Consider the following 13,871-nt stretch of genomic DNA (forward strand, 5'->3'; position numbering starts at 1 on the left):
ATGTTGAATAATTCATTTAACAAACTCTCTTCTTGTGACAGTTGAACTATGTAAGCATGAAGATGCAGATCTTCAGTGAGTATAGGCTGTGGAAAGCTTCTTGAAATTTGAAATTCCTGGACTTTAACCAACACTCTCACGCACTGCGTCGATATTGACATTTGAGCGGTTTGTTTTTGGACAACCAGTGTGTTTATGATGACCCATGGATCCAGTCTCCTGAATTTGTTCATTACTCTGCATTGAATACGCGTTCTTCTCTCGTGTAACGCTCTATTTTTAACTAACCCTAACCTGTTAGCTGTCAAACTGTTTTTTTTGCCAACATTTTGCTGCACAAATTACGACAAATCTTGCCCAAATCTAGCGTGGATTTTGGGACAAACATTATATAGAAGAAAAGGACACTAAAAATTCGAGAAAAATAAATCAAAAAAGGTGAGATTATATAAATCGATCGTATGAAATACTACCAAAGACATGGGATAAACTTGAACCGCAAGATCCCAGAATTTCATCAGAAACAAAGGTATGTAAGAATAAAAAGATCACCGTTATAAAGAAAGCAGGAAGCAATGCTGTGAGTTCTAGAGATCTTAACCCATAGCTTCTAAGTAAAACATATACATAGGAAAAATCCAGTGATATTTTTATAAATGGTTTCTTTTACCATAATTTAATTAGATAAAAAAAAATAAATGTGTCGTAGTTATAATATATAATATATAATATATAATAAAAGGTAATAATTACCATATAAATACAAAACACCGTGTTTAATGGCTAAACCACAATTCATTCTAGGAGATGGGCTAAAGTATGAAGGACTCTGTTTTGAACTGATCACTTCTCCTTCTGAAGTGCTTGGCGCTCCGCCTACTGTGACTTTAAAAATGCCATCATCTGAAATAGTCGTTGTTTCTACTTTTTGTTTAATATCCTCCACCTCCTTTTCTTCTGCAACATCTACCAGAAAACAAATCATAATCAGTTTAATAATTGGTAAAAGAAAATGTAACGTATACAATAGGTAAAGGGAAAGGTTAAAAATTGAAATGTATAAATAAAATAGTTATAAAATAACAGTTAGTTGTTTAATAAATTTGATAAAATGATAACAGATACTAATTTAATTGCCACGAACACCGTCATACAGTTTGTAGCCTTTGTAGCGACTAAGCACGGCATATATGCGTTACAGTTTTAATTAATTTTGAATCAACAAACACAACACTATTTGTTATTAGAACAACAAAACTATTTGATACACATTAAGGATCACCAATTGCGGTTAAATACAATTGAAATTAACTAATCATCTTCTGGGTTTAGCTCGTGTCTTTTATGGTTAAACGTATATAGGATGATAGGTCACAAAGAGGAATAATTCTGTACAGTTAGAAATCTTAATAATAGTATTTGGTATAGTTATACATAATTGAAAAATTCTTTTAAACCGTGAGAGATATCTGAAAGTCCGTGGTCCATGGAAGAGATCTGCGCACGCTGAAAAAGTAAACGCCAGCCTGAGCGAAACAAGCAAACTAATTACCGACCGCATGAGACCAACCCCTCTGATAAACTCTATAAAGCTTCAAGCCTTTCGGATCCTTACTCCCGTAGAACGGCCAACGAATTCACCAAAAGATCCAAATAAACCTTCGACAACCGCCGTATACCGACCACGAACCGTATACTGCCAGACTAAAATCAAGAGAGCGTTCCTTAGCGCCGCCGAACCGTCAGCCTGTCACTAACAGATATTCCACAAAACGGGATTTCAAGTGACTGGTCGACGTGGCGTATGCTGAACCGCTTAAGAACTGGCGTAGCACCGACTGACAAGTCAAACCTTAACAAATAGGACATGCTGAACAAAAATAGCAAGTGTGTTTGCGGAGCAATATAGAACATGGAACATGTACTAGCCTGCCCAAATTTAAAGATTTATGTTCTGCAATATGCCAATGTTGTAGGAGCTTTTAATTTTCTTACGTTTTTCAAATAAATTTTTTCTTAAAATCAATAGTTTTCGAGATAATTAAAAAAAATTGCGAAAAACATCGTTTTCACATCTTTAAAATGATGTGATTTCATTATTTCACAGTGATTTCACAGTCATTGGATGCATCCAAAGACGCTTACAAATCACTTACAATTACTCTATAATAAAATTTCAAAACTGGCAAAATCAAGAGCTATGACAAAATTAAAGGAAACTGGTATTTAAGTGATGTGAATGCTGATATGTATGCAAAATTTACATCTTCCATGAAACCTTTCTGTGGCTTAGATGTATTTAAGACAATAGACGTAGTAGGAGCACGATTTGTCAGTCTAGTTGTATACAAACTAAACTCACTCTGGTGGCCATGACCAAAAACAATTTATTAATTAACGAGCTTGATTAATTAGTAATTAATCATTAATAATTAAAATACCTTGAGAAATATGTCCATCGACAAAAAATGCTCCTACGACATATAGATACTATCTTAAATATATCTAAGTCACAGAAAGCTTTTCTTCTTCTTCTTTTTATGTAGACATGACTCTGTCTGTTTTTCAATGTGCCTCCAGTAAGTTGTCATTCCATCGTTTTCGTTGTCTTCCTATTAGGGAATCGTGTCTTGCCGTCTTTACTACTCTATTTGTTGTCATTCGGCTTATATGATCATTCCATTCTACTCTTCTACTTCTTACCCAGTCCTTGATGTTCTCCACCATGCATCTACGTCGTATATCTGTACTTCTACCTCTGTCCCATACTGTTTTACCATCAATTTTTTTAAGTGTTTTCATTTCTGCTGTTTCTATCATTCTTTTTGTCCTCTCTATGTCAGGTCGTGCTTGTGCCGCGTATTTAATTATTGGTCTGATGACTGTTTTGTAAATTCTGCCTTTCGTTTCTTTCCCGATATTTTTATTTTTCCATATTGTTTCATTCAAGCAACCTGGGGCTCTGTTTGCTCTATTCACTTGATATTCCACTTCTGTTTCGAGCTTTCCGTAGCTAGATCATGTGATACCTAGATATTTAAACTCCATCACTTGTTCTATTATCTGACCTTCCAGCTCCAATTTACATCATAGTAAATTTGTAAAGCTTTTCTAGAAGATGTAAATTTTGCACATTTCGTGTAGCGTAACGAACAGAAAACGATAATTAATAAATTGTTTTTGGTCATGGCTTTCAGATTAGATAGCACGTTTGTCACTTCTTCCTCTTTATAAGCAATTCTGCTTGTTCATTGGCGGATTAATACCTCTATGGAAGGTTTTCACTCCATCCTTTGCGCGATCGTCCGATACTTCTTCTGGGGATTGGTGACTTATCTCTTGCTATTTTGACGACACGGGTCTCCTCCATTCTGCTTATGTGGTTATTCCATTATTTTTTTTCTATTTTGTGTTCATTCATTTGTAGACTGTACATTACATTTTCTTCTAATGTCTTCACTTCTCTTTCGATCTCTCAGCGTATTTCCTGTAATTCTTCTCAGTACTCTCATCTTTGCCGTTTCCAGTAGCCTTTGCGTTGTGGCTATGTCGGGTCTTGTTTCTGAAGCATATGTCATTATTAGTCTTACACTGGCTTTATAAATTCTTCACTTCATCTCAGTGTTAATGTGTCTGTTTCGTCATATAGTGTTATTAAAAGGCATCCTGCCAGTCTATTTGCTTTTTGTACTTGATCTCTCACTTCTTTGTCCAGGTCTCCATAGCTAGACAGTGTAATACCCAGGTATTTTATTTCCATTACTTGTTCAATACTGATGCCATCAATTTCTATTTTACATCTGATTGCTTCTTTGCTGACTACTATCGTTTTAGTTTTCTGAGATGAAATTGTCATATTAAATTATTTTGCTCTTATGTTAAATCTGTGGACCAGTCTTTGCAGACTATCTTCATCTTGGGCTATCAATATTGCTTCGTCTGCGTAACAGAGTATTTTGATTTCTTTGTTTCCCATTCTGTATCCTTTTCCTTTGTTAACGGTTTTGATGATTTCATCCATGATCAAATTGAAGAGCATGGGGCTCAATGAATCCTCTTGTCTTATTCCTGCCTATTTCTATAGAAAGTTGTCCATCTATTCTGACTTCCATTTTGTTTTTTTGATAGTTTTTATATTTAGGGGAACTTCTCCATTATACAGAAGATGGATTACATCTTTGAGTCTTACTCTGTCAAACGCTTTCTTCAGGTCAATCAGACACAAAAATGCTGGTCCGTTATATTCTAATGATTTCTCAGTAATTTGCTTTATAACGAATATTGCATCTTTGTCGCTTAGGTGGGAAAATTTTTAAAGATGTTTTGTTGGTCTTTGTATTTGAGTTTGTATACAACTACCTGTACCTGATGAGACCAAATGAGGTCGAAATGGCGTCATAGTATAGTGGTGTTGTTGTTTACAGATTTAAATGCGAAGACTATATTGATAATTGATAATTTGAGGTACGCGGATGACACGGTGTTAATTGCAAATAGTTACAGAGAGCTTTAACATCTGATTAATAGGATTACCACAACATGTGATGAATATCAGCTGAAGCTAAACACCACAAAGACAAAGGTAATTATTGTCAGTAAAACGCCAATACAACCAGAAGTGATAACAGCTCATGGAGAACAACTGGAGAGAACCAACAGTATCACTTATCTTGGTTGTAATCTAAATGAGAACTGAGACATGTCAAAGAAATTAGCATACGTGTAAAGAAGACCAGAGCTGCATTTTTTAAGATGAAGAATACCTTATGTGGAAACAATATTACTTTGAGACGGAAAATTAGATTAGTAAGATGTTATGTGGTCTATATTCTTTTATGTGGTGTCGAAGGATGGAATTAACGGATACACTTCTAAGAAAACTTGAAGCCTTTGAAATCTGGGTGTATCGGAGAATTCTGCGGATAAGCTGGGTAGACAGAGTTCGTAACGAGGTTGTTTTTCAGCGGATGGGAAAAGTTACAGAAGTGATCAGAACAATCAAAAATCGCAAACTGGAATATTTTGGCTATGTTATGCGTCACCAAGATAGATATCATATTGTTATGTGACTGTAATAACGGTCCTTTAACATATCGAAAATTCTACCTGGCGTTCTATTAATGGTTTATTCACGATATCTTCCTGGAATTTCGGTTGAAAGTGCTGACGTGCCCACAGAAAAACGTAATAATATACTTAATTTAATAATACAAGGCAAGATAGATGAAAGAAGCGGGCCAAGTCGAAGCCGAACGTAATGACTTAAAAACCTGAGGGAATGGTTTAACAGACCCTCTGCATCCCTTTTCCGAGCTATCGTCAACAAAATTAGTATGGCCAATTTGATAGCCAATGCACGATAATCGAGCAGGGCACAAGAAGAATAAAATATGTATGAACGCGGAGACAACCACGTAAATGTTATGAATGGCCAGCAGAAAGTGCTGATTTGAACCCCATTGAAAATCCATGGTTCTTTAATAATTTAAAGATATATATATATATATATATATATATATATATATATATATATAAGTGACTTTAAGCCGACAAACCTCGATAAACTATGTAAAGTCATCGAAGATACTTGGAAAGTGTTGTGACAGCCAATGCCTCTATAATAAACTATTAATAACACAAATAAAAGTAATACATATTTGATTTTAACATTCTCCGTTATCTTTATAACACCATTGCTCAAAGATATACATACAGGAATGTATTTCAGTAACAACTCCCATAACAAAGAGCGGTCACATTTAGGTTGCACCGACTGTACATAATACAACAAAGCAGTAATCCTTAAAATATAATTCTCTAACTCAGTATTCTCTAGAAAATTTATCAAAATTGTTATTTACCTTCATTCATATTCTCTTTGTCATGTTTAGACTTAGCAGATCTGTCCCTTTTTCCACTCAAGCTAACATTCCTCCAAGCTAATTTTTCTAACTCAAGTTGAAGAAATTCGTTGTAAAAATTACCACACAGATCTTCTTCGTCGTCTTCTACATCAAATACGCCGCCAAATGAATAGGCAGATAAATTGTTTGCTGTGGATATAATTGGCATACCACACCTCGGAGAAAACGAGAATCCTCCAATTTTTACCTGAGACCATTTATACACTGTATCAGCAACTGTATCGTTTTCTAAAAAAAAAAGAAAAATATTTATGTAATTAATCAATATGGCGATACGTGGTAATGTGGCACATAGTACGCACAGATGAAGAGATTGAAATGTTCTTTGAAGATATTAGAACAGCCCTGAAAAGTACTAAGACGTTTTATACTCTGATAACAGGAGATTTTAATGCTAAGCTGGGAAATAAAGAAGACCAAAGTGAAACCGCACTAGGAAACTACGGCTATGGAGAAAGAAATGAAAGAGGGACCATGCTTGTAGATTTTTTACACCAAGAAAATCTTTTTTCTATGAACTCATTCTTGCAAAAAAAAGCCCAAACGAAAGTGGACGTGGAAAAGTCCAGACGGTTTCACAAAGAACGAAATAGATTTTATCATTGCTAATAAAAAAGAAATTATACAAGATGTATCTGTTTTAAACAGATTTACAATTGGAAGCGATCACAGATTGATTCGAGCAAAAATTCTGTTCAATTTAAAGAATGAACGAACAAAAATGATAAAATCAGACAATCGTAAATGAACCCCGCCCGAAAATACAGACCACTTTCGTGACATCATTGACCATAACCTTCAACAAATCAACGACGAAACACAGGTCGAAGTTTTAAACGAAAGTATCGTAAAAGCCCTTAAAGAAGCGGAGAAGTTGTGCTGTCCTAAAATGAAGAAAAAACATGAGAAAATAAATCTCAACACTAAAAATCTGATCGAAGAAAGAAGGAGGCTAAAGAACAGGTATAACACAAACTACGCAGAATTTAGTCAACTCAGTAAAACAATAAACAAAGAAATCCGAAAAGACATACGGCAACATAACATGAGAGAGGTGACAAGGGTGATAGAGAAAAATAGAAGTCTGAAAGTTCTAAGACACAACATGTCCACAGGAAAAAAGAACATACATAAGTTAAGAAATAAACAAGACGACATTGTGACTGATAAGGAAGAAATAGTGAAAACAGTGGAAGACTTCTACAGACAACTCTATGAAACAAGTGAATCCGATGAAAGACGCCCCTTACCAAAGATAGAGAATCAAGGATCAGAATTAATGCCGAACATAACTGTTGACGAAATTAAATATGCACTTCGGGTGATGAAGAACAATAAATCCCCAGGTGAAGACAGGGTAATGACCGAAAGCCTAAAACTATGAGGAAATAAGCTCTTACTGACACTTGCTAAACTGTTCAATAAATGTCTGTGCGAAGCGATAACACCGACGCAGTGGAACAACGCGGAAATCATCTTACTTCATAAGAAGGGAGATATCAGCGACCTTAGAAATTACCGCCCCATTAGCTTGTTGTCCCAAGTATATAAGCTATTTACAAGAGTTACTAGCGGACCAACTCGACATCGAGTTTTTTAAATGAAATTTTTATTTTGCGAGAAAAATATACAATATATACAATGACCGGAACTAAAAATATTTTTATCAATAACTCAAAAACTATAAATGATAATTTCGTGAACTCACATTTTTGAACTCTACGTTGAATTCTCTATTGATTTGACTAATAAAAACGAAACCGGAAGTCGACCTCAAAACCGGAATGCAATTTTTAGTTTATCAAATGTCGATATGGATATCATTTAGCAGTTAATTTTGCATGCTGATCACGAATCCGGTGTCAGATCTGCTCTATTTTGACGTTTTATGCGCGTTTCGGGTCACTTCCGGTGTCGGATCGCAACCGGAAGTATATATTTAGATTCGTCTCGACGAGACCTTTCGATCCATATATACATTGTGGGGTCTAAAACTTAAAGTAAATTTTAACTTCCGGTCATCTCAAAACCGGAAGTGAATTTTTGTACCAAAAGTATATCTTGACAATCTCATACGTAATACTAATAATATTCCGAAAAAATATTTTAATTATCTAATATGGTTTTTGAGTAAAGTGGTGGACAAGAAAAGGGCTTAGCGTTTTAGTATATAAGATTACCAACAGGCTAGGAAGTAAGTTGGATTTCTATCAGCCAAGAGAGCAAGCAGGTTTTAGAGCAGGATATGGCACGAATGATCATTTACAAGTAATTAAGAACTTAATAGAAAAGAGTGTTGAATATAACACTCTTGTGGGACAGCAAGTGTGAACCTGGCAGATAAAAAGACCAACGTATTTAAAATAAAACGGGGAGTGCGACAGGGAGACACAATTTCGCCAAAAATTGTTTACAACATTATTAGAGCATATGTTTATTGCATATTTGCAAGAACACAAATCTGAGTGAAAAAGGAATTAATGTCAATGGAGAAATGCTTAGTCATTTGAGGTTTGCTGACGATATTGTCCTTTTTGCTGACAGAATCGATGATGCAGTATCGCAACTGGAGAAACTATACTTAGCCTCCCTACAAGTAGGATTACAAATCAACCACACAAAAACACAAATCATGACAAATCTTGTGTTAAGCGAAAAGATTTTAGTAAATGGCATGCATATTGAAGAAACCACCTTATATAAGTACTTAGGACATGAGATACGCATAGGAAGAGATAATCAAACGTGCGAACTAAGCCGCCGCATAGGACTCACTTGGGTGGCATTCGGCAAGCTAAGCTATGTTCTTAAATCAGAACTGCCTATGTGTCTTAAAAGAAAAGTCTTTAATCAGTGCGTGTTGCCAGTACTTACATATGGTGCAGAGACATTAACACTAACCAAGAAAGTAAGAAATAAAATTTGTGGTACCCAAAGAGCCATGGAACGATCGATGTTAGGCATTTTTCGTAGGGATCGGATCACGAACAAGGAAATAAGACGGAGAAAAGGAGTGACAGATGCCATAGAAAGAATTATGACCCTTAAGTGAAACTGGGCGGGCACATAGCTAGAATGTCGGACAACAGATGGACACAGCGAATAATACAGTGGAGACCGAGACAAGAAGCACATCGAAGTAGAGGTCGTCCACCAACAAGATGGTCTGATGACATAAAACGGATCGACAAAAATTGGATGCAAACAGCACAAAACAGAAATACATGGAAAAGACTGAGGGAGACCTATATCCAGCAGTGGATAGATCCGGGTTAAATGATGATGATGATGATGATGAGTACGATTTATTATCACCTATTTTAAATCCATAAATATGTAAGAAATAATGAAGAATACATTTTTTAAAGTATCCAAAAGTTGATGTACTTGAAGAACCTGTTTATCCAGAAGTTAATGTATTTGTTAATCGGAACATTCTAAGGTTAATAGCTGAGGTTTATGGGTAGACCCAAGCAGAGGCAATTCTTCTTATTTAGGTGCCGTGTCCGTATTCAGACGTTGGCCATCCTGATGTTCCTAAAACCGTTCTCTATCAACTGCTGTGCGAAATAATTCTTCTACCGTGGTACCACACCATTGTCTAATATTACGTAGCCACGAAAGTTTCTTTCGACCAATCCATCTCTTTCCTTCCACTTTTCCTTGTATTCGAAGTATATCTTCATTGGAAGTGCGCGAAACCCACGATATTTTTAGGATCCGTCGATAGCACTACAATTTGAATGCTTCTAAGTTGTTAAGCATTGTGATCTTTAATGTCCATGCCTCACAAGCATATAACAGGATAGACCATACATATCATTTCAAGACCTTCTTGCAAATATGTATCAACAGGTTTCTGTTACATAAAACCGGTTTCCAGGTCATAAAAGCCTTACGTGATATTTCGATCCTGGTTATTATCTCTTCATCAGAATCACAGTTTACATTTAACCAGCTGCCGTGATATTTAAAATGGTTTACGCGTTCTATCTCCTCTCCATTAAGCGAAAGCAAACCTTGATCTATATTAATCTTTCCAACCGCCATCCACTTTGTCTTTGATATTTTAATTTTAAGGCCTCTCCGATAACTTTTTTCACTGATTAGACTTACTAATGTTTGGAGATCTTGTAAATGTTTTGCAAGAATAGCTGTACTATCAGGGAATACTCTCTCTTGCCTCTCATCCAAAGCCTCCCTAAAGATTTCTCCAGAGTAGATTAAAAAGACTGAGTGATAAAACACAATCCTACATCCTACTACCCATCAAACGTGGACTCGTACTCCACGTTTGATGGGTAGTTTTTTAGTACGACTATTCTCCAATCTGGATAGAGGCTAGTTGATTGTAATGTAAGTATTTTAGCAGTCTTATATTATAGTAGTGGTCAAGTCCTGCTGCCCAAAGGCAACTGAAAATCTCACAGCTTAAGAGAACGTGCATACAAAATAGTGCCTCCCTAGTTCCTAGACCATTTATAAATCCAAACTGCTTATTAGCCATTCCACTTTCGCACAGAAGGAATACTCGATTTTGTATAATTCGTAAAATCGTGGCTCATTAAACTGATTAACCTAAAATCGCTGAATTTAGGGTGCTGCTTTTCTTTTTTAATGTTATAAACAGTGAATTCTTGACCGAACTTCACTTCTTCAACCAATCGTCTGGTATTATTCCTTCATTGCAAATTTTGTTAAAGAAATTGTTTAAGTAGGTAATGTTTTCCTCGTCCAAAACTTTAAGTAGCTCAGCTTTTTAACGACTTGATTGGAGGCCTTTTTCAGCGTTGTCACGGTTTAGAATAATATAAATCGGTCGAGTTAAAAGTATAGTGAGCAAGACAAATGGAGAGTGATGATCCACCGGTAATAAAGTAATAAGGGAAGTGGGGATGAAGTTAAACTGTAACTCTTTAATAAAAAGCAAAAAGAATTTAAAGAAGAAATCCGAATACTCAATCGAGAAAATAATAGTAGAACTGTAGTAGAAGTCCTCTATAGTAGAACTATAACAAAATATTAAAGGAAAACAAAGAAATGAACCAGGAGCTCAAAGGACTTGAAAAATTATATGGAAGGGGTTGATCAGCCAAAAGAATCATATTGTACTGACAGAGCTAAAAATTTATAAGAGTAATACAAATGATTTAAAAAATGCAATCGGCAAATTTTTTGATAAATCTTATTGATAAATAATATTACCAGAAAGAGCCGTTCATACATTTCTAAGAAACTTATCTCATGTATTATCTTCGCTTCTTTGGTAACCTCTGTATTGCTTTCCAAGAACCGTGAGATCTTGTCGTGGCGTAGGGGTTCTTTCTGCTCGGAACTGATCACTTTGTCGTGGCGTAGGTGTTCTTTCTGCTAGGACCTGATCGCTAATTCTTTGAGATGGCCGAGTAGAAGCAAATAACGGCTCAACTCCGAATAGCAGACGACATCCAGGTTTCAGTAACATTCTCCCAACATGCGAGGCTCTGGTGGAAGTGACCATCTATTATCTAAATGCTTGTTGGACAGGAATTGACCAGAAGCAAATAATCAAAACCCACGAAGAACCTCGGCAAAGGACCGAAAGAGGTCCAGCTGGCGAACATGATCGACGTAGCAAGGAAAGGAATTCAGTATATGTTGGAAGCAAGGATATAGGGTATACACAAATGATCTTTTAGGTCGCAGTGTGGAAAAGTCTGTAAGGACAAGAAACCACTACAATGTATATTAAGGAAATTTGCATTTTATCATATAGGAAAATTCGGTTAGGAATCGTTCAAGTATTACGTAACGCAATTAGGGGGAGGTGTTGTAAAGGTTATAAAGGTTATGGTGCGATACAGGGGTGGGAGGGGGTTCAAAAAATGCGTTACGTAACATTGTTTTTATACTTAAAGAAAAAAAAAATATGGAATTAAAATCTCAAGTTCGCAATCCTTTTCGTTTTTGTTTTACGGGGAATCCCTCGATTGTATTGTACAATATTGTTATTTTGTTTATGTTATTATGGACCGTATTGTACGTCCTTTTTATTTTGTTTTCGTTGTCAGTAATACACAGAAAAATGTCGCTGTAGTAATTGAATTTATACTGTAATGTCATCAAAAGTTGTAAAAAAACGTGAAAATTGACAACTACGATGTTTCGGTGGAATACAGAAAGCCTGAAGATAGCTTTCGGGATCCAGCTGAACTTAATCTGGTAAGGTAAAGCACTCACATCCATAATTTACAATATTTCTTGCAAGTGATTAAATGCGCGGACGAATGCTGCTGATGTCGCTCGAGGAGTGCATTGAAATCTGTCTTTCCTGATTTCCTGCAGTCAGCCTGCCCATTCGTCAAATCCCAAGTAAGCTCGTAGTACTTAGTCCGTTAGATAAAGAATCATGCAAGTTTTCACCACTTCTTGAGAGATTTTAATTTGATCTGTCGCCTCCATTGAAAAGCGTTAAAGTAGGTGACCTACGATTTCTTGTGTACATCACTACAATGCGACCTCAAGAGCATAATATGTGCAACCAGTAGGATCTATTTCACATCCTGTACTAATGCATCCCACAGCGACTAGCTGCTAAAATGGCAAATGGAGTTCTCTGCATTGTGCGCTACAATAACACATCGCCTGAGGATGCCGAATGGCTCATCAAAGACGAAGTTAATGCAAGTGATTTAATAATTCCAGAACACTATTCGTCTGCTCTCCGGATGCCAGTATTAAAAGCGTCTGAGTGTCAGGCAAACCTATGGACTGAGGAGTACTTAGTAACTCCAATTGAATTGTTATTTAAATACCTACCTCTTTCTTCCATTCTTATTAACAAAATATTTAGAATTTTGCCACTAGTAGATCTTTAAAAGTTGATATGCTATAACGAATGTTAGAATAAATATTTTTTACAAAAATAGATCTTAATACTACTAATAATAACGGAAATCAAATAAAATTTACTTACTTTTTGGTGTCAATAAGAACGCATCACTATATACATGTCCTTTTTCTAAATCTTTCTTTAACTTTTCTTTACTGTAACCACCATATATAAGTATTTTTCCATCGTTGAGTCCAATCATACAGCAACCCGATCTAGGTTGTGGGGGAGTGCCTAAAGGTTCGATTTTGGTCCATTTGTACGTTTCGATATCAAAACTGTATATATCGTTAAAGTATTTACAATCCCTTAAATTGTCATGAAAACCTCCAAAAACAAATAGTTGCTTCTTTATTAATACCATTCTGTGACCGCTTCTCGCAGATGGTCCATTCGGAGCAGTAATTTTTTCCCACTGTTTAGTAGCTAAAACGAATTATTCCAAATTATTGTGACACAGAAAAATAAATAGCATGTAACAACGATTAAAATTATAAAATAATATACTAATAATATATTATACAGTATTTAGAAATTATTTTATATGGGCTTAAACCACAATTGATTGTAATGAAATTTACAATTTATATTTTTTGATGTTTCGATTTCCAATCCGGAATTAATTTGTATTAATTACTTTTTAAGAATTAAACCATAGTACTTACTTAAGTAAAAATAATAATGTATTTAAATCTTCGAGCTTTAATCCAAACCCCTAATTAATTCAGATAATAGCAAATGCTACATTATTAAAGGAAGAAATAATTATTCTCAGGTATTACAAAACGTTACAACAAAATTTCTGACTCATAAAACTTAAAATACTTAATTTTTGGGTAATTAAACTAAGGGAACTGTTCATAGTTGTTATGACGTCACAGTCCCGTACTCTTTACAAATGGCAGTCGGACGCCGTTTTGTAAGGTAGTTTTAAACTAATACCTTATTGAAAAACTCGTTTCCACAACACATACACATTAATCAGTTTCATCATGAAAGCTCAAAAATCATTTCAGATATACAGGGTGCGGCAATAGTGCGAGGAAGTCCAATTACTCATTTGTCATAAGAGATAC

The 13,871-nt window shown here is 35.4% G+C and overlaps 1 protein-coding gene across 1 annotated transcript in view; it reads right to left on the reverse strand.

Moving 5' to 3' along the window:
- LOC140447624 (kelch domain-containing protein 4-like) overlaps window positions 1-13,871 on the reverse strand; it is a 46,497-nt gene that overhangs the window by 3,421 nt on the left and 29,205 nt on the right. The window contains exons 4-6 of the mRNA XM_072540382.1: window positions 12,880-13,221; window positions 5,862-6,152; window positions 754-966 (exon numbers count right to left, since the gene is read on the reverse strand). Coding sequence (XP_072396483.1) covers window positions 754-966; window positions 5,862-6,152; window positions 12,880-13,221 — 846 coding nt within the window. The remainder of the gene's footprint in view (window positions 1-753; window positions 967-5,861; window positions 6,153-12,879; window positions 13,222-13,871) is intronic.

This window comes from Diabrotica undecimpunctata, chromosome 8 (assembly GCF_040954645.1).
Source record: "Diabrotica undecimpunctata isolate CICGRU chromosome 8, icDiaUnde3, whole genome shotgun sequence".
In the NCBI taxonomy this organism is placed as follows: Eukaryota; Metazoa; Arthropoda; class Insecta; order Coleoptera; family Chrysomelidae; genus Diabrotica; species Diabrotica undecimpunctata.